This window comes from Lissotriton vulgaris, chromosome 5 (genome assembly GCF_964263255.1).
Source record: "Lissotriton vulgaris chromosome 5, aLisVul1.2, whole genome shotgun sequence".
NCBI lineage: Eukaryota > Metazoa > Chordata > Amphibia > Caudata > Salamandridae > Lissotriton > Lissotriton vulgaris.
The window spans coordinates 1,982,456,417-1,982,482,804 of NC_141693.1; the positions used below are offsets into that span (position 1 = coordinate 1,982,456,417).

Here is a 26,388-nt window from a genome sequence, read left to right on the forward strand (position 1 = left end):
CATGTGTTCCACGATACCTGAGGTATTCTAAGTTCATGTTCTGGATTGTCTAAGACATCGGGGAGTATTCACTTCCGATGAGATACTGTAGCTAGCCTGGTAAGGGGATTTCTGAAACATAGGTGAGTTGTGGGTCACCCTGACTCACCCAGGTTCTAGGTCTCTGAGCACAGTTCTGTGAGAGAACGGAAACCCTGCGACAATACCAGGCTGCACACGATGATAGTTTCAAACTTGCAGTCCACGCACTTATGTACTCATGTACATCCATCCCAGTGCCTCTTACCTTAGCTCTGCAGCAGCAACCTTGTCATAAAAGTAGACACTGGTGCTTAATATGCTTAGTCTAATTAGTGTGAATTTACTGTTAGTGAGACTCAGGTTGTGAGATTCACTCACAATAAAAGTTCAAAAACCTGGTAATCATTTGCAAAAAATCCCAGTAGACTAAACGGGTATAACCCATTTGCTAGAATGCCTAAGCATGTTGGAGAAGAGTTGATTAGATTACTCAAGCTGCTTTATGATGAAGGGCGGATAAAAGACGAGGAGCCATACTTATGATTGTCTCCCATTGTTAAAGCACAGAAGAGAAACAATGAGTTGATAATCTGTATAGACCCCAGGAGTCTTAAGAGAGAAGTATGGGTCAATGGTTATCCTCGGCCCAACTCGGTTGACATGGTTACCACTTTGTCAGGGCTGAAGATTTTTCAAAATTTGATGTTTGTTTGACCTACCATCAGGTTTAATTTGTGGAATAATCTAATGTCACTGCTTTTCTGACTCCTGGTGACATTTTTCAATTTTGGGCGGGGATCAGCTGTAGCCGTGTTTCAATGACTCTTGGATGGAGTACAGACGGGTCACAGTGGTGTGTTGGTGTTCCAAGATAACATCTTGGCTTTGGAAAATAGTACATGGAACAGATGTGTAGGATAGATGCTGTACATCAAAAGAAGGAGTCTAATTGTGCGTGGATAAGTGTGTGCTTGGAGGGCATGCATTGGAATTTCTCAGTCATGTGGTTTCTAGGAAAGGAAGTGCTCCACGACCCGATTTACTGAAAGCACCAAATTCATCCAATACTCTGTAACTGTTGCTGCAACATTACACAAGCTGTTAAAAAAATCTGTTTGTTTGGTGTGTGGAACAATATTATGCTTTCAATTATATGAAGGAGCGTATTCAGTGCTTGCATACCTGGAAAGATGCCTTTCGTCTCTGTTCAATCGAGAAATGTTGGGGTTGGTGCTGTATTGTCTCAAGGAAGAGGGATTAAGAGCATGCAGTGGTGTTTGCATCTCGCATTCTGAGACCACAATAACGTCTTAATTCTGTAATCCGGTGAGAGATGCTTCCATGAACATTAGTGGTGAAAGATTCAGGCCATATGCGTGGGGTATCACATATTTGTTGCACTGTTATCATAAGACACTTATTCCAGTTTTAAGTGGTATTACTGGTAATATAAGTAAGGCTGCAGCCAGGTTAGTTGAGCTAAGTGCCAAACTGCTCTAGCATCACTTTAATGTTTAATGTGTTCCCTTGGAAGGAACATGGAAGCAGATTTTGTATCTTATCTTCCAGGGTCTGTTTATGTGCTTGATGAAGTAGCGGAAGAAAAAGATAGTGATTGTGCTGTGGCAAGTGTTTGTTGGAATAGGTGCAAGTGCCTCGGTGAGGAGTGGAGAAAAGCTTTTTTCCACTGATGGAGTTCTGTTGAATGTAAAGCACAATGTGAGGAAAGACTAGCACTGAGAAAGCAATCTGCAAGTTAATGCAAAGCTGTATAGTAAAGTCCAAACCGCGTTGTCGGTGGAGGATGGTTTATTATTTTGAGACGGTAAGCTGATTCCTCCGTTGGAACACATCTCTTCAAGACGCACAATAAGAAAAGGATGTGAGAGTTGTACTGATTGCTTGTTGTGGACAGGGATGTAGAAACATGGGTTGGTAAATTCATTACTTGTGTGCAGAATGCTAAAGGTCTTAAATTCAGAGTCCTACCCATGTTCGAGATTGGATGTCCTGGAAAGGTGTGCGATAAGCTCTGCATTGATTTTGTAGACTATTTAACATGCTTCCTGCTGAGCAGAGGTTTACGGTAGTGCTAGTCAATTAGTTGTCTTAGTGGTTGGAAGTTAGATTTGTGCGTGAACCCAATACTACAAATCTATTTTTTCTCACCAATGTTTGCCAGAAAGAGTTTCCCATCAGAATTAGTATCAGGCCAGTCAGGGCAATTTACTTCGAATGAAAACGGAAAACTCTGGGATGTGGCAAGAGTTGAGCGCAAAAGGACTAGTCTGTGTCAAACCAGGCAGTGATTTGGTCTAGCGAATGAACAGACTTGTGGGTGAATGTGCCAGAGGCTTGAATGAGAAGGATGCTGTTCATCCTAATTTGTGGGCATACCCCATCACCTCAAATTGTGTCACTAGCTTAACTCATTTCTGTGCATTGAGAGGCAGGTTGTCTCAGAATTCGCTACTACCATCTGGTCCATCACTTTACTCAACCAATCTTGGTTGATTAGAGTGATCTCTACTCAACCACCACTCTTGGTTGAGTAGAGTGATGGAAGCGCCCGTTGCCAGTTCTGGGAAGTTGTCCGGAGAGAAGTGGAGAGAGGGAAGCACAGTTGGGGAGACTGCAGCGGTTGGAAGCGGCTACAATTTTATTTTGTTTTTGTTCCCAATAAATTATTTTATTATTCTACATCACGTCTGTGTCCTTCCACCTCATAATGCTGGTGTGAATGAGGGCCCTCGGCGTTCTCTCAGGACCTCTGACTTCAGCGCTGTATGATAACACGCCTGGGAGCCTCCTCCCCTGGATAATATTGCTTAGAGTGCTGAAGGGTCATTGATGGGGAATTACAAGTTACTTACCAGTAACACTGCCTTGAATACCTTTATTAAATTATTACCCATCCACCTCCTCCCTGATAGAGACGTGAGGAAGAAGAGTTATTTATAGTCTTTAGATGAAGGGATCTTCTCCAGACCAGCACTTTTAAATGTGTCCAGCAGCTCCTGTGTTGCATTGTGGGATATCAATAAAACTCCTTGGCCGCCTTAAAGCATCAGTGCAGCGTTTCCTCTGTGTGAAGCTATTATTCCGTATCAGCAGTTTCGTTAAATGATTGCTCCTTTAAAAGAGCAATCCTGATCATGAAGATATTGTTCAGTAAGCCTTCTACTTATGCTTTAACAACCTACCTTGAATTTGCAATAGATTTATACGATTTAGTTCAACTATAAAAGGATTAAAAAAATATTGTTTCCTTTAGTGGATGAGAATTATTTTTTATAATTGTATTTTTTTTCTTTTCGAAGTGTTCCAGAACCTGCATGTAGTTGTGGGTCTGAATTGTGTATAAATATGCATATGAAGGAGAACTAGTGTCACTGTTAAGTAACATATGTCAGGAGTGGAAACATCCAGGGATGTGAGAACAACAGATCAAGAAGTTACAACTGCTTATCACTCAACAATGTTGTTTTGAAATATAGCCGCCTTTAAACTTCCATTCTATGTGTTGAGCATCTTTTTCCTCAGACCCCAGCCTGGCAATGCCTGGAAGGGCATTAGCAATTTGCTGATTTGCCACTTATTCCTTGTGACAGGCTTGCCCAAGTTCCTCATTTGAAGTCACTTGAAAGCAAACTTTAAATTTTTCTGGATTAGGCCTAATTCAAAACCAAATGGTTCCTTGTAATTATTCAACTTTTTCCAACATCAAAACTTAATCCGTAGGTGGTGGGTATCAGAATTGTGATTGTCCATTTTCTCCACCTACCTTTGTTTCACCTCAAACTACAGGCAGGGTTCCCATCTAAACAGTGTGGCTGGACTCGGGGCCTATGAGCCGAGGTGGCCCACCTGCAGCAGATTGAAGCCCCCTGTCAGCCTTTACTTTCTTGTTGAAGATGAAGCGTCTCCTCTTAATTATTTTCTTCTTATTGAAATGAAATGTTTTATGAAACTAGGGCAAGCTCCAGAGACATTTCTTGTGACTAAAGACGATAATATGTGAGAATTATGAGTTCAATTCACAAAGAAGACGTACATCTTTGGATCCCTACACATATGCCTGCAAATCTGGAAGATATTTGATGTGTGCAGTGGTGCAGAGAGCTGAAAGACATTCGCAAGGGAAATGTATAATGTTCTTAACTTTTGTGGTGTTTGTCTGTTTTCCTTAGCTTTATTTTTGTCGGTTTTTTTCCTTCATATTTTTCCATTCTGTTGAGCTTGCAGGAAAAAAGTAGACGTTCTACGCATATTTCCACACTTTGTACCCCACCTTGCCGGGTTCATTAAAGTGTATTGTATTCTGTTGCTACCTTTATATATCGCTTATTACCGCTATATGGGGCGCAGAATCACTTGCCTACATGGGTAGCATGAAACACTGTGTATGGTGTGTGCTTGGAAGGATGTTGTCATTGTGATCCAATGTGGAGACTCTTTCCATGTCATGCATGATGACCACCGAGGTGCCGTCATCGTGTCATGGAATGTAGCAGTATTGTGGATGTTGACGTCTGAGGGATAAACACAGATTTATACCTTTCAGGAAGCTGCCACCTTTGAACATCTGTACAGGTCCCTTAAGGTATTTCATATGATACAGACTGGATGTTTACTGCATTCGGCGGTCCAATCTGAGATGTTGTGTAGTCTTTACCTTATGAAACAACAGCGGTCCCATGCAAGCAAATCAATACGAGACAATGAATATAGACGAGATCAGTACTATATTTAGAGCGGCATTAATTAATGTCCTGATGATGGTCCCCATGATTTAAGAGTGGGACCGAAACGCCGTCGACCTGTTGTGCACCTTATACAAAAACTTATGATTTATATGTTGTGTATATGTAATGGTGCCCTTGTGATTTTTCTGTACATTGAATTCTTACAGAAAACCTCTGCTTTTGCCTTAAAAGCCCTGTTGTTGTTCTTTGTCACCTTCTGTATTTGACCTGACTGTGTTAGGGTACAGGCTTGTGCCCCACACTGGTGATTTGTTGAAGGTTATCCTTTTATATATGTAAAACTTTCAAATTGAGTAAAAATTGAAGACCTCTGTCCGGCTGGACATTTGGCTCTAAATATAGTACTGATCTCGTCTATATTCATTGTCTCGTATTGATTTGCTTGCATGGGACCGCTGTTGTTTCATAAAGTATGCTCCCCGAAGTCCTATGCTGACTTAATTGGGGCCCCTTGTTGTTCCTAAACACGTGTAGTCTTTACCTGGCATGGTTGGAGGGAGAGAGAAGTGGAGTGATCTGTCGGGATGGATATTTTTATCATCCCATATCTAAGTGTCATTGTGGAAGCAGAGACGCGGTGAGAGTGTATAGATATTTGGGGCCTGCTGTGTTGGACTGTATACAGTACACCAAACTGCTCAGCAATGTGTAAGACATCATCCATGCCTGTGCAAATGGTGATGTCTGTATTTTTTGGTGGTACAGTGCTGGTGATGGACAGCCCTCGTTGCAGATATGTCTTATATGAATTTAAGAGGTATAAGTTACAGTTTGCTGCTGACCACTACATTTTATGGTCTTAGTATTATTGTGGGCCATAGCTGTTAAAAATATGCAAGTGCATAGCAATATAATGCCACAGCGAACCATTGGGCAGCCCTTCTTTGCTTACCTGCATACCAAAAGCAGTTTGCAGGTTGAGTTGTTTCCAATGTTCGGGTTGCAAGCTGAGGATTGTGCTTGAGGTGACGACTGCCTTTCTGGGCTTTGTTGCTGGGGTGTGCGATGGTGCAGTTATAGGAAATAATCATGTTTTCATCAGAAGTGTATATGCTGCTGGGTGTTTCTAATGCTCGCTGGTAGCGAGTTCCAGGGCATGATGGCCTATACTGAGAAAGCTGTGCCTCCTACGGATTGCTAATGATAAGGTGGCATGAGAGGTGATGCAAGCCTGGTATACAGTGTTTTGTTTGGTTTGTGTTGCTTGAATGTAACTTGTGTGGTTTAGCTCCCTTTTCCTGGATAGGTTTCAGGGACTGCCGAGTGACATGAATATTTCCCTTTTAGCTATAGATATCCAGTGTAGTGATTGCAGGACAGGAATCATGTGTTCTCTTGGGTTACAGTGAAGAGGAAGCCTTTCGGCTGCAATTTTGGTGAGTTGTGTTTTTAGTATGAAGAATGTAGTTGCCCCAAGGTATATGTTGTTGGCATAGTCAATCTTGGTGATTACGAGTGTGGGGATGACTTGTAATTTGTTAGTATGCATGGTATGGTAATGTGACATGTTTTCATTATGTAGAAGGCACTCTTTGTGACGTTGTTAAACGTGTGGCTTCAAAGATAGGTATGAATCCATGGCTACGGCTAGGTTTCAATCTTCTCTTGTTGTTGGAGGTGCTTCGGGTTCTTAAGGCCATTTGGTGGCAGGCTGGTACTTTGCCATTGTCCTCAGTTCATTATCACTGTATTTACAGTATTGAGTTTTAGCTGGTTATCAATCATCTTTGTGCTCATGGTAAAAAAGCACTCATCAATTTTGGAATTGTAGAGGTCGCAGGGGCTATCCTTTTTTGTAATGATTTGGGTCCCATCTCCAGAGTTGTAACAGGTGAGGGTTGAATGATTTAATCAAGTTTGGTAAGGTGGTTAGACAGATGTTGAATAAAAAGGCGATATGATAGACTCCTGAGGAACCCCTCGGTATCGTGTGTGAGGAGGTGATGTGAAAGGTGGTAGGAAGACTACACATTGTCTGTCTGTGGGATAAGAAGCAATCTACTTTAGAACTTGTTCACAAACTCTGACATCGTGGAGTTTTTGTAGTAACGCGTGGTGATGGACAGTGTCAAATGCAGCTGTTAAATCGAGAGGCAAAAAAGGCAGCTACTCCGTTTTTGCCCATTGTGAGTTGTAGATCATCCCTTATTGATTTGACTCTGCGCCTCTGCCTGCTCTTACGCTGGATTCTTGGTCTTGCATTAAGTCATTAGGTTCTGAGAGTTCAGTAAACACTGCTGTCTCAAATCAGTAAATGTTCTGAAGAAAGATCCATTTTATAGGGGCTTTTGTTTGCTGGGTCGGATAGGTTGAGGTTTTTCTTTGAGGAGGGGTCTAATGTAGGAGGTTTTCAGCTCAGTTGGGAATAAACCTAGTTCCAGGGACTTCTCGTGTAAGCATCTGGCTACCTCCCATGCATAGGTTGAGTAGAGGATACCTATAAAGATTTGTGATGGTGCTGGGCTTGAAGGAGAAACGGATGGTCCGGCAGTAATGATAATATCGAACAAACCTTTTTGTGACCGGGTATTGAAAGTATTCATTGATGAATGAATATTGATGTTTCCTTCTATGGTAGTTAGTCATGTGTTGTGGTCACAGAAGTACTTGTGATAACGGTGGTTCTGTGTTTTGGCACTCTAGATTGAGGAAGTCTGTTAGAATTTTATGGAGTCCTTTAGAATAGCAGTCTGCTTCAGTTACGCATGAGGAGTCGGAGTAGGGTTTTTTTGTGGTTTGGATAACTGTTCTGTAATCACTGTTATAGTGTTGTAGTGCGCTTTTGTCTGTTTCATGTCTTGAATTTCCTCTATTTTCGTTGTAGTGTGTTTAGTGGTATTTTCAATCTTTTGGTGTTTGGCCGGAGTGGTCGCTCCCAGTGCTCCCTGGAGTGTCCTGGTATCGTTATAGCAGCGCTTTTGTGGATTTTACCTCCTCTGTGCCTCTTATAGCTCTGCCTGGCTGCCGCTTTGCATATAACGCGCTCTGGCTTGTATTTGTACTTTTCAGCTGCAGTGTTAGCGCGTTCTCCCCAAGCGCTCTGTTGTGCTCCCCCCTCCTCCATTTTGTTGGTTGTTGTTCTCTTGGTCAGCCCGCCCCGCCTCCCAGCTGAGTCGCCCTTGCCCCTCCCCCTCCACTATCCATATATGACAGTAGTTCCCGCGCGCAGCGTTCACGCGCAGCGACCGCGCCCAACCCGCGCCGAAGGTGCGCCAAAGGTAAGCCCGTCTACGCCCGTCCGCGTCTGGACCGCGCCCAGCGCCAGACCCCCTGCCCCTCGCGCTGCCCAGCCCTCCTGCATTACCTACAATGCCGCCACCCTCCTAGCCCTTAACCCCGGTCGCGCCCCCAACTGCGTCCAAGCCGCCCCTGGACAAACCCATGGACCTTTCTCCTGCTACTCCTGCAAATTCAGCGGCACCGACAACATCTCCGCTACGACCACACCACTGACTCCCAACCCCAACCACCTACAATGCATCCTTCTCAACACCCGTTCAGTCCACAGGCACGCCATTGACCTTTGGAATCTACTAGACACCACCTCCCCGGACGTGGCCTTCCTAACGGAAACATGGATGAACGCTTCCTCCGCCCCAGACATCACCATTGCCATCCCTGAAGACTATAAGATCACTCGCAAAGACCGTACCAGCCACACAGGAGGAGGAATCGCTATCGTCCACAAGAAATCAATCCGCATCTCAACCAGCTCTGACGCCAACCTCGCCAACTCCGAACACCTTCACTTCCAGATCCACATCGACCCCAAAACAACACTCAGAGGCACCCTCCTCTACAGACCACCAGGACCCCGCGCAAAATTCAGTGAAGACATCATGGACTTCATCACTCCACACGCACTCCCCTCCAAAGAATACATCCTTCTGGGAGACCTCAACTTTCACCTTGAAAAGATCAACGACCGCAACACCACCACCCTCCTGGACAACCTCGCCAACCTCGGACTTAAACAACTGGTCACTTCCCCCACCCACATCGCAGGTCACACACTCGACCCCATCTTCACCTCCAGCAATCATGTCTCCTTCAGCCACACTACGGATCTCCTCTGGACTGACCACAGCTGCGTTCACTTCACCTACAACAAGCCCAAACCCACCAACCACCTCCAACCGACTCTGCACAGAAACTGGAACAAAATCACCACCGACCAGATCTCCTCATCGCTCCTTCTAAACACCCCAGCCCACTCCTCGGACCCAAACCTAGCCGCCGCCAACTTCACCCTATGGTTATCCAACACCGCCGACACCTTAGCACCACTGAAAAAACGTCAAAGCAAACCTGGCAACAAGAAGGCCTCATGGTTCAACGATGATCTTAAGAAGTCCAAGAAACTCTGCCGCTCCCTTGAAAAAGCGTGGAAAAAAGACCCAACCACCAGCACCAAGGACGCCTTCAAAAACGCCACCCGCACTCACCACCAACTAATCCGAAAGGCCAAGAAAACAGCATTCAAGGATCGACTTGACAACAACGCCCACAACAGCAAGGAACTTTTCAACATCGTCAAGGAGTTTTCCAACCCCTCGGCCAACTCCAACGACATCACCCCCTCTCAAGCCCTCTGCGACTCCCTAGCCCAGGGTTCTTCAATCTGTGGGGCGCGCCCCCCTTGGGGGGCGCGGCGCCATCCCAGGGGGGGCGCGGGCTCCACTTCGATCTTCCCATTGTGCCCGTTTCTTTGTCTGGGTGATTCTCCCAGGAGGGGGCCAATTCACGGAGTCGACACCTTCGGCTGCGTGCGAGGCAGGGGTCTCCTCTGCTAAAAACGAAAGCAAACAAACAGACACGCTTTCAGTTTTAGCAGAGGAGACCCCTTGCCTCCCACTGCAGCTGAAGCTGTCAGCTCTGTGAATTAACCCCCGCCTGGGAGAGTTAGCTCTTCCCAGAAGGGAGAGACGGTTTTGCAGAGGTTTTGAGGCACGGGCAGGGTGTGCTCTGGTCCAGGGCCCCAGCCTTTCAAGGGGGGTGGGAGTGAGGGGGAGTTGGGGGGGCGGGAGTCCTTCAGTTATTTTGGGAAGGGAGGGAGAGGTTGCAATCCGGGTTTGGCCATGAATCAGGACAGTGGGCTCTGGTCTGCGGTCCTCAACTCATGAGGATCTTTGTGTGGGCACCCGGTGTTCAGGGATGTTGGTCTGCAGATTCGAATTTGAATCATAAAAGGTGTGAGGGTGGAGTGGTGGATGTATGGGTGGGGGGTGGATGGATGAGTGAGGGGATGGATGGTGAGTGAAGGGGTGAATGGATGGTGGGAGAGAGGATGGATGCATGAGTGGAGGGATGGATGGGAGTGGATGATGTGTGTATGGTTGGAAGGGTAGATGGATGGGTGGAGGGGTGGATGGATCAGTGAAATGGTGGATGGATCGATGGGGAGGTGGATGGTGGACGAGTCGGTGGGTGGATGGATGAGAGAGGTGATGGATGGATTGATGTATTGATGGGTGAAGGGATGAATGAATGGATGGATGAGTGAAGGGGTGGATGTGGGGATGGATGGGTGATTGAGGAGGGTGGATGGACGGGGGGATGGATGGAGGAGTGAAGGGCTGGATGAGTGGTCAATGGATGGATTCATGAGTGGGTGAGTGGATGGATGAGTGGGTGGATGGGTGAAGGGTGGATGGAGGGATGGGTGGCTGGGTGAGGGGGGAATGGAGAGAGAGGGGGAGGATGGATGGATGGATGAGTGATGATATGGATGGATGATTGGCAGAGTGGATGGGCAGGTGTGTGCATGGATGGGTGAGGAGAGGAGCATGGAGATGGATGGGTCAGAGAGTGCATGCATGAGTGGGGGGAGGGTGGAGAGCGGGATGGATGGGTAGATGGATGAGTTGGGGGTTGAGTGGGTGGACGGATGAGTGACTGGGTGGATGGATGAGTGGGTGGGGGGATGGGTGAGAGGGTGGGTGGTTGGATGGCTGAGTGGATGGATGGATGGATGGGTGGAGGAGTGGATGGATGGGTGGAAGAGTGGATGGATGAGTGGAGGAGTGGGTGGAGGAGTGGATGGATGAGTGGGAGGATAGCTTGAGTGAATGGTTGGATGGATGAGTGGGTGGATGGATGGGTGGAAGAGTGGATGGATTGGTGAGGGGATAGATTGGGTGAAGGGATGGATGGATGATGGATGGATGGGTGAGGGGGTGGATGGAGGGATGAAGAGGTGAGATGATGGATGGAAGGTGCATGGGTTTGCAAGTGGTTGAAGGGGTTTGGATGTGGATGGGGCTCAGATGGAGGGACGGAATGAATGGTGGGGGAGTTGGTGGATGACAAGGTGTACATGATGGATGGGGAGGGTTGTGATGACTTCCTCTGCTTTCTTGGTGCCATGAGAGCTGTGGTTCAGAGTGGAAGGTATTTGAATTGTTTGGCTGCTCCCTTGCCTATGTGTTACTGTTCTGTATTCTAGGAGCATATTGGCACCAGAAATCCAAAGGTTGGTCAACCTCTCTTTGGACACAGGATGTGTCCCTTTAGAGTGGAAGAGAGCCCAAGTGCGACCTATCCGCAAGAATACCGCCACTGCATGGGCTGACATGACCAATTTGAGACCTATTTCCCTCTTGCCATTCTTGGGAAAGCTCATAGAAAAGCATGCCAACAAGCACCTGTCCAATCACCTGGAACATACTGGTGCACTTGATCCATCTCAGTCGGGCTTTAGACCAAAATACAGCACGGAAACAGCATTGCTGTCAATTACCGATGATCTACGCATGCTCCAGGACAAAGGAACATCAGCTGTCCTGGTGCTGCTAGATCTATCGGCAGCTTTTGATACCATCTCTCATGAAATTTTGGTTGAGCGCCTGACTGAGACTGGACTAGGGGGCACGGCACTGGCTTGGCTAAAGAGCTTTGTTCTGGATCGAACCCAATGTGTCACCATGGGAGATTTTCGATCCAAGGAGACCAGGATTACTAAGGGGGTGCCACAGGGCTCTTGTCTGAGCCCCACATTATTCAACATCTATGTGGCCCCCCTGGCGAACATCCTGAGAGCCTTTGGCTTTCGCCCAGTGTCATATGCTGATGATACTCAGCTGCTCTTTCCCTTTGACCATCTAACTCCAGAGGTATTACACTCTTTCTCTGAGGGGATGAGAGCAGTTTCCCAATGGATGTCTTTGAACAAGTTGCAGTGCAACGTCTCAAAGACAGAGGTTATGCTCTTTGGTGAGGCTAAAATCTGCTGGGCTCCTGACTGGTGGCCTTTAGACCTTGGCCCAGTCCCTGAGCCTAAGCAGATAGTTAAGAACTTAGGGGTCCGTCTGGAACAAGAACTCAGCCTGAAGCAGCATGTTACCAACATTGTAGGGTCCTGCTTTCGAACTATAGGGCTACTACGCCGAGTTTTTCCTCTGCTTCCAGACACTATCAGAAAGACCCTGGTCCAGGCGCTGGTTATTAGTCGTCTCGACTATTGTAATGGCCTCCTGTTGTCAGCCAATGAGGAGGATTTGGACAGGTTGCAGGTTGTGCAGAACACTGCAGCTAGGCTGGTGGTAAATGCTCCTCCCAGAACACCATCAAAACCTCTTCTTGCTAGGCTTCATTGGCTCTCCATCCGGCAGAGAGTCACCTTTAAGATCTGTTGCACGGTACATAAAGGTCTTCATGGCTTGGGTCCCTCTTATCTCGCAGACAAGTTTGTGCCGTATGTCCCTTCCCGTGCTCTACGGTCCAGTGATCAATTGCTTCTTGTGGTTCCTAGGATCAAGCGGGCAAGGCAAGGGGGTAAGGCTCTGTCGGTAAGAGGACCAAAGATTTGGAACGGCCTCCCCCTCCAGCTTAGGCAGCTTGAAAATCATCTGGCCTTCAGGAAAAAGTTGAAGACGTTTCTGTTTCAGGTCTAGCTTTACAGGTTTCAGAATTGGATTACAGTTATATAACTGGTAGGTTTGGCAGTCATATAGCGCGGAGATACTCCCCTGGGAGTCTATTCTAGCGCTCTATAAACACGCAAAATAAATAAAAATAAAACAAAATATGTGTGCTCATGTGTGGGATCTATGCATCATGCGTATGACATTTTGCGTGACGTCCAGCTGCTACTTGAATGCGGGGCCCCCATGGGCAAGGTCGGGTTCCATGTTTTGGGTTCCGCTTGGTGAAGCACCCATGGTGTGTTCCCTATAGTGGGTTCATCACGGCGGTCCTCCCTTTGGTTCACTTGTGCATGGTGCTTTACATCCTACAATGTATTTGTTTATTTGTTGGGGAGTTTGTGAGATTGGGTTCTCAACACTTGCGGTGTTGAAGACTAGGTACCGTTTAGAACTGGATGTGGAGCACAGCCCGAGGATGGCAGTGGCAGGGATTCACTCACAGATTGAGAGTCTAGGTGTGGCTGGGCACCGGCACACCCGTCACATTCATGTTGGTGGTGTTGTTGTTGATCTGTGTCCCGTGTAAGGCAGGGCATCCTAGTGGGGAGAATTTGCGCACATTTTGTCTTGGAGGATTGTGTTTTGAGCTGTCTGGTACGCCTCTGTCAATTCGTCACACCCACTCACAGGCCTGCAGTTTGCTAGGCACTCTTGTTGTGTTGAGCATTGTTTGCCGGTTATGGCCCGTGGTGTGCGCGTGGCAGTCGATCATGTGGTGTGCCGGATTCCCGAGGTTTCTGTCGGGTGGTGGGGGGGCCCAACATCTGGGGGAATTCAGCTGGGGGGGCTCAACCTGGAAAAGTTTGAAGACCTCTGCCCTAGCCTCATTCTTCCACAACAAGATTGCAGACATCCACAACAGCTTCGACAACCAACCCGGAGCCCAACCCACCCAACCACATGCTGAACACTCTCCCCCCGCGAACACCCTTAACGACTGGAACCCAATCTCCACTGAGGACACCATCCGCCTAATGAACTCCATCCACTCAGGATCCCCCACAGACCCATGCCCTCACCACATCTTCAACAAAGCAGACTCCGTCTTCGCACCGCACCTCCGAGACGTCATCAACTGCTCATTCAACTCCGCCACCTTTCCGGAAAACTGGAAACACGCTGAACTCACCGCCCTTCTGAAAAAACCCACAGCGGACCCCACCGAACTCAAAAATTACCGCCCCATCTCGCTCCTTCCATTCCCGGCCAAAGTAATCGAGAAAGCTGTCAACAACCAGCTCGCCGCTTTCCTCGAAGCCAACAAATCCCTCGACTCCTCACAATCTGGCTTCCGAGCAAAACACAGCACTGAGACCGCCCTCATCGCAGCAACAGACGACATTCGAACTCTACTGGACAATGGAGACACAGTCGCCCTCATCCTCCTCGACCTCTCTGCAGCATTCGACACAGTCTGCCACAGCACCCTTTTACAACGCCTCAGCAACATCGGAATACATGGAAAAGCACTTGAATGGATCACTTCGTTCCTCACCGGAAGAACCCAGAGAGTCCGCCTACCACCATTCAAGTCCGAGGCCACCAAAGTCATCTGTGGCGTACCACAAGGATCCTCTCTCAGCCCCACCCTCTTCAACGTATAAATGAGCCCCCTCGCGACCATCGCCCGCCAACACAACCTCAACATCTCTTACGCGGATGACACTCAACTGATCCTGTCTCTCACCAAGGACCCCAGCACCGCCAAAACTAACCTACACGAAGAAATGAAAGAAGTTGCTGAATGGATGAAACACAGCCGTCTGAAACTGAACTCAGATAAAACAGAAGTCCTCATCCTAGGTACATCCCCCTCTGCATGGGACGACTCTTGGTGGCCGGAAGCCCTTGGAAAAGCACCCATCCCGACAGACCACGCATGGAACCTAGGCGTTATCCTGGATTCTTCACTTTCAATGAACAGACAAGTCAGCGCCGTTTCCTCATCTTGCTTCAACATTCTTCGCATGCTCAAAAAAACATTTCGATGGATCCCCACCGAAACCAGGAAAACAGTCACCCATGCTCTGGTCACGAGCCGACTGGACTACGGAAACACCCTCTACGCAGGCACTACCGCTAAACTCCAAAAGAAACTCCAACGAATCCAAAACGCCTCAGCCAGAATCATATTAGACATCCCACGCAACGAACACATCTCTGGTCACCTGAAAGACCTCCACTGGCTTCCCGTCAATAAGAGGATCACTTTCCGACTGCTAACCCACGCACACAAATCACTCTACGACATCGGACCAAAATGCCTCAACTCAAGACTGTCCTTCTACACCCCCCCCCGCCAACTACGTTCCTCCAGCCAAGCCCTCGCCACTGTACCACGTATCAACAAGACCACCATGGGAGGCAGATCCTTCTCTTACCTGGCTGCTAAAACATGGAACTCACTCCCCACTCACCTTCGCCTTACCCAGAACCACCTAGCCTTCAGAAAGCAACTTAAAACGTGGATATTTGACAAGTAATCCTCCCCCCCCCTCCTGAGCGCCTTGAGACCCTCTGGGTATGTAGTGCGCTATATAAATTCTCTGACTTGACTTGACTTGACATTAACCTTTGTGGTGGTCTTTTTGTGGTCAACTCTGGAAGTATAGCTTTAGGAATCAAGACAAGGTAAGGAAAACTATAGCAAATGTTTGTGTACACCAACAAAGGTTAGACTCTTCTGTTGTTTATCTGATAGAATTGTATTTCTCCAGCCCCCCTTTCCTCCCCTCCATTGCACTGCACTGATAAAACAGGAATTGGCAAGGGCTATGCGTCTGGTGTTGGCCGCCAGCTGCTTGACTTTGTGAATGGTTATTTTGTTGAGTCATGATTTTTGCAAATTGTTATTTTTGGGGAAACTACTAGCTCTCAATCTAAAAAGAGACATTGATTAACGCAAAAAAAATGTTTGTTTCAGAACGCACACATTGCCATTCTGATCCCTGGCACTGAAAGAAACTACTTTGTGCATGATTGTACCACTTTTTAAAGGGCATTATTCCATCACTCACATTTTAAGTTGCCTGTGGCTGAAGTGAGCTGACGCTTTGCCCAATGTTGTATCCTGTAGTAGGAGGCAAAAAATGTGAATGACACAGTAATAGGCCAATGGATGAAGAGAGCTAGCTGAAAGACTCTATGAGTAAAATATACATACAATTTTAGTAAAATCAAAAGGTCCTGGCTAATGGCAAACCTAAAAAAATATGTTGCAGACTTGGATGCTAATTGATAACTTTTTCTATCTCTAAATAGGCCTTGCACATCAGAATAAACCTTGTGACTTGATCCCTAGAGCTCCTGGGTTTGTCTATTCCATAGCCCCAGCCCAGCCATAGGGATATCTTGTGGACATTGTTTGCTGCTTCCCCACTCGGGATGTGGACAGATCTCAGTCTCCCGACAAAGCGGCCATTGATTTCTTTTGGCTGCTTTATTGCATAAATTGTTAAATTACATTAGGTACCCTAAATTGAACCCAAGGAGTTAATAACATGATGTAGACGCACTTGAAAATACTACAATTTTCCCTCTCCCAAACTTAAAGTAGCTCACAGCTCTCCAATCAGTATTAAGTTGTTTTCCCCTGTTAGTATTTCAGTGGACCTGTTTGTCGTAGGTAACCGATGTTCAGTTTTAAAACGCAGACATTTTGCTTGTAGTGCAAAAAAAAGACAGGCTATTTAAAAAAATAACATGGTACTGTTAAAAGTTATTGACATAGAAAAGAAATCGTCCGCAATTCTTAGTTACATGAAAGGGCACCCGAACCAGCAGCTTGAAGTTAGTTCAGAAGTAGCTGAAGGTATGTGTTAAACATTACATTTTACATTAAAGAAATGGGAAAGATAAATTAGGACCATTGTATTTTAATCCAGTGGGGCATTTTGTTGATTTCCTCAGGGGTTCTCTCTTTCTCAAATTCTGTTTACTCTCGGTTTCAAACTTTGATAGACTACATTGGACATCACCAATTGCACTTTCATTTCTATGATAATGGTGCTCAGATGGACCAAAAGGTGCTCACTAGCCATATTCAATCTTGAATAAGTCAGAGTTGGCTCCTGCTGAAAATACTGTGATAATTTTCATTCACACCCGGACGAGACTGAATAGATTTCTAGCCGAGGTCACCTCCTTCTCCATCATGTATTCAACACTCGCACCAAAATCCAGAGATCAAGAGCCTAGAATTAGACTAAGATTAGATGCTGTCCTTTGGGGGAGCTTAAGTAGACCACTCCAAGTAGAATTCTAGAATTCACGGTGCCTGCCTGTGCAGAATCATTGTTCTCATTCCGTGCCAACTGAGAAACGTTCTTGTTGACGCTATCGTGAAATCCCTGTTAGATTGCAGCCATTCTCTGTACTTGGGCATTGCCAACAATAGACCAACACAACTTCTTCAAGCACATAAAATGAGGATTAGACCACTCCTTGGTTTGAGTGAAGTAGATCACATCGCAGAGGCTACATATTGCTTACACTGGATATTGGTAGGAGCTAGAATTAGTTTTAAGGCACTTTCCGTCATGCAAAGTTTAGCACTCGCTCTTTACTGGACAATATCTTAGCTTATCAACGCACAATGGTCTTAAGAGTTAATATCTTTCATGCATGCATTGCTTATTCAGACGAGTACCTATAGACAATTCCACTGTTTTGTGGAATGATGTATGCTGAACTGTTTTGGAAACCCAATTATTAGGATTTCCTGTTGCCAGAGTCATGCTTTCTAAAGTCCAAATATTTTCCCACATGAGTGTTAAAGATGAATACATTTATATACAGACAATGTATAATATCGTGATGTTTTCTACTAATTTCAGTATCACACTGAAATAGTTTCAGTACTAAAAGTGAAATATTCAACATAGCGTATTTGGTCTTTGAAGGTAAATATTTTTTTTACAAAGATCTTTAAAAGTACTTGTAACCTCTATGTTTTTGTGGCACTTAGTTTCTATGCACAGCTTTATGAGTAAACACACACAAACATACAAACACACCCTTTCTGTAGAGGGAAGTATTCAAAACATCTAAGTAAAATCTTAGAAATATTTCAAAAACCTTAAGTAAATAACACTGTGCACTGTGAAAATGATTGTTGAAATGTCTGTTGTGCAGTGATACCTATCTTTTTATAATTCAATTGACATATGTAAAAACAAGTTTAGAATCCCCATTCACCAACAAACATAATACTAATTTTATTTTGGTTAAAGTATTAAAAAGACAATCACCGAAAAATGGATAATGTAGTTATTTCTTTCTTTTGCAGGGTTGCGCATAATTGGTGATGAAATGGAGCCTGGAACAAGCTCTTTCCGAGTGGATTTTCCTGATTTTTCAAACACCATTTTGCAAAAGTTAAATCAGCAACGCCAGCTGGGGCAGCTGTGTGACATTTCCATTGTGGTGCAAGGCCAGCTTTTCCGAGCACACAAGGCTGTTCTTGCAGCAAGTTCTCCTTACTTCTGTGACCAGGTCCTTTTGAAGAATAGTAGGCGAGTTGTCCTGCCAAATGTCATGAACCCGAGGGTGTTTGAAAACATTCTTTTGTCGACATATACTGGACGCCTGGTGCTTCCTGCACCAGAGATTGTGAGCTATTTAACAGCTGCAAGCTTTCTTCAGATGTGGCATGTGGTCGATAAGTGTACGCAACTTTTGGAGGGCAACCCATTGGTGCTTTGCCAGAAATCGAACCCGAGTAATCATCAGTCACCAAGCAGCAGTAATTATAATTGTCTTGGAGAAAGCTGTGAGCCGAGTGCTGCAGGACAATCCAATTTTCAAAGTCCAACTCAAAAGGAGCCGAGGGATGTTGACCATGAAGACGAGAGCCCTAAAGATGATGAACTCTCATCTCAGATAACCGAGCAGGAGTATCTTCCGAGCAATTCTTCAACAGAGCATGATCGGCTTAGCACAGAAATGACAAGTCAGGACGGTGAGGAGGGGGCGAGTGATAGCACAGATTATCAGTACAGTAGGCTTATCTACAGCAAGCCGAGCATTATGTCACATAAACAGTGGATTCATGTCAAACCTGAAAGGTTTGACCCTAACTGTGAAGGCGTTGAAGTGCAAACTGCTTACGAGGAGCAACAGGCCTCTGAGTCTATGAACACCTCTCAGACTGAGACTGCGGTACCATCTGCAGGTGCTGCCGATGTTTCTGTTACAGGTAGTAATAAAAAGGGCGACCAACGTGGAGAGCACTTTTATGATGAGCAAGTGGATTTCTATGGTGCTTCTATGGAAGAATTCACCAACGATAGAACAGAGGGACCTCATGACCCTGCCGGACAGGATAACTTGGCTACAGCAGGATTTGGTGATAACCTTGAAATGGAAATGGGCTCTAAAGAGGAAACCTCACATTCTGGATTCACATCAGTTGTTTACAAACTTTATCCTTGCCAATGTGGTAAAAGTTTTACTCACAAGAGTCAGAGGGATCGGCATATGAGTATGCACCTCGGCCTCCGGCCATACGGCTGTGGGATCTGTGGTAAAAAGTTCAAAATGAAACATCACCTTGTGGGCCACATGAAGATCCACACTGGTATAAAGCCATATGAGTGCAACATATGTGGAAAAAGGTTTATGTGGCGGGACAGTTTCCATCGGCATGTGACTTCATGCACAAAGGCATACCAGGCTACGAAAATTGAGCCAACTACTACTGAAAAAGAAGTCTTTGACTGAGTACCCAAGATAGAAGCAATTTGTATGTTGTTTTATGTGTACGAAAACAATTGAAAAAGTGTGATAGTGTTTGGTACTCTCTCTTGTTAGCAAAGGAAGTTTTAGGTTCAATATTTCTCCTTGTTTAATTTAATTATTTAGGTATATTTGAAATGAATTCACAAATCTGCCATAAACTGAAGCCTCCTATTTAAATTTTTAATGACTGACTTATTTTTGCATAAACTGAAGAAGGTGAAACGGTGTAGTTACTTTTTGTCTGCATAGCTGCTGGCAGATAAGGTAATGTGGGTGAAAATGCTCTGTGTCAAAGAAGACATATTGATGTTTCTAATCCAGTTGGGTTTTGTACCATAAACATAAGACTTGCAAATAGGAATTAGGTGGCTAGGCAGATTGCAGTATGTGCTACATAGATGATCAATATTCTTCATCTTCAGTAGCATCCTTTTACTGTGTCAGACATGACAGACTCCTAACCCCCTCCCCCCCCCCACCTTGGAACCACAAGGTAACATAGACCTAGTTAGCAATTTTCTTATTTTGTGTGTTTCTATGTACAAACTATTTAAATATCTGTATCAAGCACTTTATCCAAAGAATATGTAATACTTCCTTTCTTATGAAAAACCGAATTTGCTAGTTACTAGGTCAGATAGCCCTATGGTGTCCTGTATCCTGACTTTCATGCACCACCTCTTCCATTGTCCTCTCACTGGAGTCAAATTATCTTTTCCATTGTCAATTTTCTTAAACATATTTCAAAGTTGTTTTGTTATGTCCTGTAGACTCTTCTGAGATTTCTTTGGACATAAGTCTTAGGCTTCAGCTGTGAAGGTTTTGAGGCATTTTGTTTTAAGTTTTGAAATGCGTTTTTTGACCCTGCATTCTTGTAGTCTTAAAAATGCAACCATGATTTTAAACTTAACATTATATAAATGTCCCTTATAGAATTTAAACAGATAATGTTAACATTTCAATGAGGCGAGAGCATAATACCCATTAGCAGATGTATCAGATAATTAGATATTGTTCAATGTCTTGCATTTTTCCATTAGGCCCTTAATGCTAAATATTATCTTTACCACAAGATCCTAAACTCATTCTTTCTCCTCTTTACGCAGTTTTCTAAGAGTTTATAATCAAGGGACTTGCCCCTAATATCCTTCTAACCATTTTCTAATTCTCAACTCTTCCTGATGTATTGTATTTACTATTAGGTGGCATGTAAATATTGATCAACAAATTAAACTTTAGTTTAAAAAAAAGTATATTGTCAAGACGAGATGTAGCAGTCCTTAGGTGTGTTCAAAGGAGCTGTTTATTTCAGTTCTCCTTACTGTTGACTTAACCTAAAGATTATAAATATAATTTTATCAATCAAATAACATACCTTCCTCTAGTCTCTAAATTTAATAGCTCCCTTTGAGGTGAAAGGTACACATTTAAATTTAGCAATCTATCCCTGGTTCATTGTGTATCTGTTCTATCATCTTGCATTTTAATTTTAGGATTTTTCCACAATTTGTTACCCATAGGTTATTCCAGTGGTGCAATAACCTCTGGGTGGGTGTTATGATGATGGAGGTTGTTGGTATTATTGGGTGATAACAATCTGGTTGCTGTTCAAAAGTCGCTCTTTTTATTGGCCATCTTATTTTATTTAAACATTAGTAATATTTGAAATATAGCCATTTTGTTGTTGTAGTATACCCTAAATCCCCAAAACTAAATACATATAAATTGAGCTAGGCATATTATTCTCTCTGTATTTCTATTGCCAAAGGACAATTATGGATTGAATCAAAATGTAACCTCTTGTGAAAGGAATGCCTGTAGAAAGTGTGCATTTTGTTTCTCAATTTTGCTTAAGTCTGAAATGTTATTAATGTCTAAAATAAGACTAATTATCTAACTATATGTGTAGCTTATATACTGGGTATTGGTAGTAAATTGTTTCAATCTGGCAACTATACTTTTCTGTATTACAAAAATGTAAATTACAGAAGCCTTTGGATATTTCACAGAGTCTGCAAAGATTTAGGTCTACATTATAACTTACTTGGCAATTAGGTGGGAATTCCTATACCCTGGAGTTACTGGTACAATGGAGAGCAGTACTTTGTATACTTAGAATTCCCTCCTGGTCACAAGTTTGGAAACTGAAAATGTAGAATAACCACAGAACCCGGCGTTTCCTCCCCTTTTCCATCAAATCCCAAACACTTTCCCCTTTGCCATTTCACCAGGTATTTCCTGGTGATCGATTGGTGCCATATATCTGGGAAATGTGGGTATTCCTACACAAGTTAGAACTTTAATTAGGGCAGAAAAACCTGCTTCTGCCAAAATCAGAATCACCAACCACAGTGTGATAACCACCATAGTTCCTCACTTTCATCATTGTCTTCAATAGGCCTTTTAAGAAATATTCCTTCGAAGTGTTGATGCAAATTTTAATGCGTTATGTCAATTACTTCTTTTACAGGGCATAACAATTAACACAGGTTAGGCTCTGGCAGCCGGTAGTAAACTTTTCGATTGCCCAGGGCCACAATTAGTCTTTTCATGAATGTATTTTCTCTAGTAGGTATTGGATCCTAGCTCATTAGAGAGACCAGACTTGATATATACTTGTTTTCTAATTGTTGAAATGTTAAAGACCTCTAGCTTGCAGTTAATAGAGCTGCTGTTTAACGTTTCTTGGGTTACTTAAGTCATATGATCATTATGCTGGTATTTATCTCAACATATATGTTGAGAATGTAATTTTCTGTCAACTGGTGCTAAATACATAAATGTAGGGCTTGCTTTTGGGTATGTACTCAGTGCTTGTCTGCAGACAGTCACAGACCGTATTGCGATAAGTGGTCAATTTACTGCTTAAACACAGTCTATGTCCCGGAGAACCTCTAACCTATTGATGCAGAACCTGAAGTTCTAAATGCTACAGAAAGGGCCGTTTACGTGTTCTGCTATTGTAACTCAGAACTCCCGTTCCTCCATGCACTGCAATGTGCTGATGAGACTCAGACATCCATCGGCTCCAATGTTGTGTGAAAGTCTCCCATCTTGAGCGACAGTAAGAGAGGTATAGGACCTGTAAATTTGTACTCCTAAATTAGGAACATGTTTTCCAAGAGACAAAATTGGTATGCACTTATGCATGGGTCGATCTAAAGTTTTGACTTGTTTTAAAATTTTAGTCAAGCAACACAATTTCAGTTTTTGTGGAGTATTATTATCTTTCCTTAAGCAGGAAACATGAGACTTGTTGCCAAAACTACAGCTTAAGTATTCTTTGCTGGTCAAGTTATGGCTGTACTACAATAAGTGTGACGTGTATCACAAGATAGAATTGTGTTACTGTATGGCCCATTTTGAATTGGGTACTTTATGTTACATTGTGCAGGTTGGCCTAATTCAGTAATACTCAGATTTGCAATTTTATGTGAAAAGTAATGTATCCTTGTATGTACTGCTTAAAAACCTTACACTATTTGCAGATAGTAGCACTTAAATGTACGTCATTGCTAAAGTTGATTTGTTAATGGTAAGATTGTAAACACATTTTGATGCGTTCTCCTGTGCATGGCAGTGCAGCGCTAGAACCATCCTCCTGTGCCTGGACCAAGCAGTGCAGGAATAAAACCTTTCCATGGTGGTCGATCAGTCGCTAGGGCACACTTCTAAGACTCTTGAGTATTGGCAAGTCATCTCAGCTGCATTGTTACCATTCGTCTGTGCCCGGATCAGTCACCGGGGCAGTACTGGATTGTCGTCATTATGGGTCAGTCACCAAGACTAGTAGTATTCAGTGCATGGATTATTTTCCTGGGCAGCACTGTGTAACGCTTGTATGTGCATCAGCAGTCTCCATGGCAGCACAAGTCCCATTGTTTGGCGGCTGGTTATCACCCGCTTGGACCAGTTTTAAGAGACTTAACAGAAACCAGAGAAACAGCATGCATTAAATGTTTGGCTAGATTCTAGCAGCTTAAGCCAGAACTATCAACTCAGTTTGTTTACTTGCAGCCGGCAGGGTTGTCCCTAATAATCCATAGTTTAATTGGTTTCTTGGCAGTAAAAGGAGGACCAGTTGCCAGTTCCAAATGAAGTCTGTGGCAAAAGAGTTTATGGAGGTGTATAAATTGGAAGTTTCAAAATTTAAAACGTCCGTCTTGCAAAAAATAAATCTGCCTCGACAGCAAATTTGTGTAGATAATAAGCACTTTTTTTAAATGGTTTGTTTCTCTTTGCCCCCATCATGTCTCTCGTCCCCGATTTTGTCTTTTAAATGAGCTTTCTAAATCCTTCAACTTTTTCTTTATCAACAATGTGAAAGCCATTTAAGCAGAAACAAACATGAGGGTGCAAGTGCACTTCTAGGAATATGGGTCTGGGATCAATTTTAAACAATAGGAAAAAAGTTTGAGAAGATTGGCCTTACATCTGTGGCTAGGCTTATTTTTTTTAAAAAACTTACTGCTACCTGTCCGAAATAGGACCATCTACTGGAAGAATTCCTTAGCTCATAGACCTTTGAGGATCCAAACCTGATGAAGCGATTCCATTTGGATGTAGTCTGTTAGCACTCAAAACCTCTCATAGCTGTTTTTAACGACTCTTTCACGAGGCCCAATGTTCTGGCCAATTTTTGTCTTATTGCTATATATTTTTTTTTTAGGCAGCATAAGTATTGGAAAGCGGGGTGAAGAACAAGCTGCAGCAATGTGTCAAGGAACAGGAGATTTTGGACCTAATCGGCCCGATTTAAGACCAAAGACATTTAACTGAAGCCAACTTGGATGTAGGCAGGGTACATATCCTCCATTGATTAGGAGGCAAGCTTATCCAGCCTCTCCTGTTTGATTTAACTGTTTTTGACATTATGAACTTTATTATCCTTAAGTCATCACAATTTTGATAGGTCACCTCCAAACGTCTACCGCACGTAAACACTATAGTGTGACGCCCACTTCCTGTGCCAACTGGCAACGGAAGATTTGGTGATCATTTATAGGCAGAACATCTCCGTAAGCAGCTCATATTCTCACAATGAAAAATCTAAAAGCTAACCCTTATTGAATTTCATGCCGGGACGACCTAGCACACTATAAGTTACTTTCACAGACATTCTTCCTTTTCATATTACTGTCTCTACACCACCACGGTTGGGCTTCTTTGCACCAGGCACAATTCACCTTCTCACCATTTGAGCCTTGGCTGGGCAGGGTTTCTAGTAAGCAGACAAGAGAACACCCCAATGATATTTTCATTCCCCTACCATAAACTACAAAGTGAATCAGACATTCTGCTGCAGCAGTGATCACCTGGTGAGTCTCATATCTCACCCATAGGTCCAGAGTTTTCTGTACTTGGTTCTTCTAGTCCTGCCTAAGAATATTTGATCAGGCTCTAACTGCTGCTGCTGAAGGACGGCAGGACTCTTTAACCTCCCACTGCTGTACTGTGAAGGTTTAGCTTTTAAAGAAACCGGTTTTTGAAATTACATCAGTCTTCCTTTATTTCAGACCCTATAAAGATAATACAGATTGATTCCACCTGGTCACAAACTAAGAACAAATTGCTCAAGTTGTGTTGCTGGCCTTAGAATAAAAATGTAATGTTTCTGAGATAGCTTTTTCAGTAGTGCTATGTTATTTTGGGTACAAAAACATCCACAATGAATCCTGCATGAGCAAATTTTGCTTTCAGGGGTTTGAAGGAAACTCTGAAAGGATCCTAATTTTTTGTCCAATTTTGCTGTCAAGAGAACCTTTGAATGAGAAATGCATATGCTTCTGCCAGCAATGGAACCTCAACCACAGGTACATTTCCATTTGAACTAGTAACTTTATTTTCATTTAGAAATATCTGTCCCCATTGTCAGGAATACAAAAGAGCTGAAAAACATGTTTCCAAATGCCGCCGTCGATTGTGGTACTCATTGGTGTTGGAAAGGTCTTCTGAGTGAGGGCGCTGTCCTCAGTGTTCCATCACAAAACTCATAAGGATTGTGAAAAATCCAAGTGTCGCACAAAGAGCAAGTGTGGCAAATGAGCCACACCCATTTGGCAATAGCATGTAAAGGGATAGTACCTAACCGGTGGCTCATTGTGGCGCACACTGTCTGACATACATGACTAAAGTATGGTGTGGTAGCACACTGTCATTTACAGACAGCACATTCTCCATTGAAATAGCCTCTACATTTGCAAAGAGATACACTTTTACTTATAAAACTGTATAGCGCACAAATTATAATTCGAGTTTCAGCGAATATTTGTCATTTGCACATCGCCAAGTAAAGTGTCTTGATTTGTTTTGATCTTTTTAAAATCTTTGTTTCCATCACACTTAAGAATTGAATAAAAAACACTTCAAGGTGTGCTTTCCTATTTGCTGATATAGTTCGAAATGTTTGCACAGTTAAAATACGTTCTGTTTTGTGTTAGAAAAAATGACATCTGCAGCCTTTCGTTTCACACCAGCAAGACACTCGCAAAGCTCATTTTAAAAAATACTCATTTACAGTCCGAGAAAAACAAGTAAATACAAATTTCCCTGTTAAATGGATAGGCAGCAATTTGTTTGAGACATAGTCTAATAATTTGATCTGTGTCTTTGGATGCACAGCAAATGTTAAACGATAAAAACAAAATTTATAAGCATCTATACTGCTCATTCACTTTCAGAAATCCAGCATGGTTATTTTGGGGTGCTGCAGCATCCCTCACGCCCCCCCCCAACTACTTCCAGCGTCTGTGCTGGTATTCATAGTAGGTGTCAGTCTTATCCATCTCCATCTGTGTATCATCTCTGACGTCTGATTACAACTAATCGGATGTTTTAATACATAGGAATAGTGGTAAGGACTGTACAGAATGTAAAGCTAGTGGTGAGGCAGCGGTGGGCAAATACTGGGCTTTGCGTCAATATTTTGTAAAGCAGAA

At 43.8% G+C, this 26,388-nt stretch overlaps 1 protein-coding gene across 2 annotated transcripts in view; it reads left to right on the forward strand.

Moving 5' to 3' along the window:
* The window catches only part of ZBTB43 (zinc finger and BTB domain containing 43), a 97,071-nt gene extending 73,427 nt beyond the window's left edge, over window positions 1-23,644 (forward strand). For both annotated transcript variants that reach the window (XM_086924711.1, XM_086924712.1), the window contains one exon: window positions 18,000-23,644. In XM_086924711.1, the coding sequence (XP_086780837.1) occupies window positions 18,023-19,432 (1,410 nt within the window). In that variant the 5' untranslated portion in view covers window positions 18,000-18,022 and the 3' untranslated portion in view covers window positions 19,433-23,644. The remainder of the gene's footprint in view (window positions 1-17,999) is intronic.
* Window positions 23,645-26,388: the final 2,744 nt, after the last annotated feature.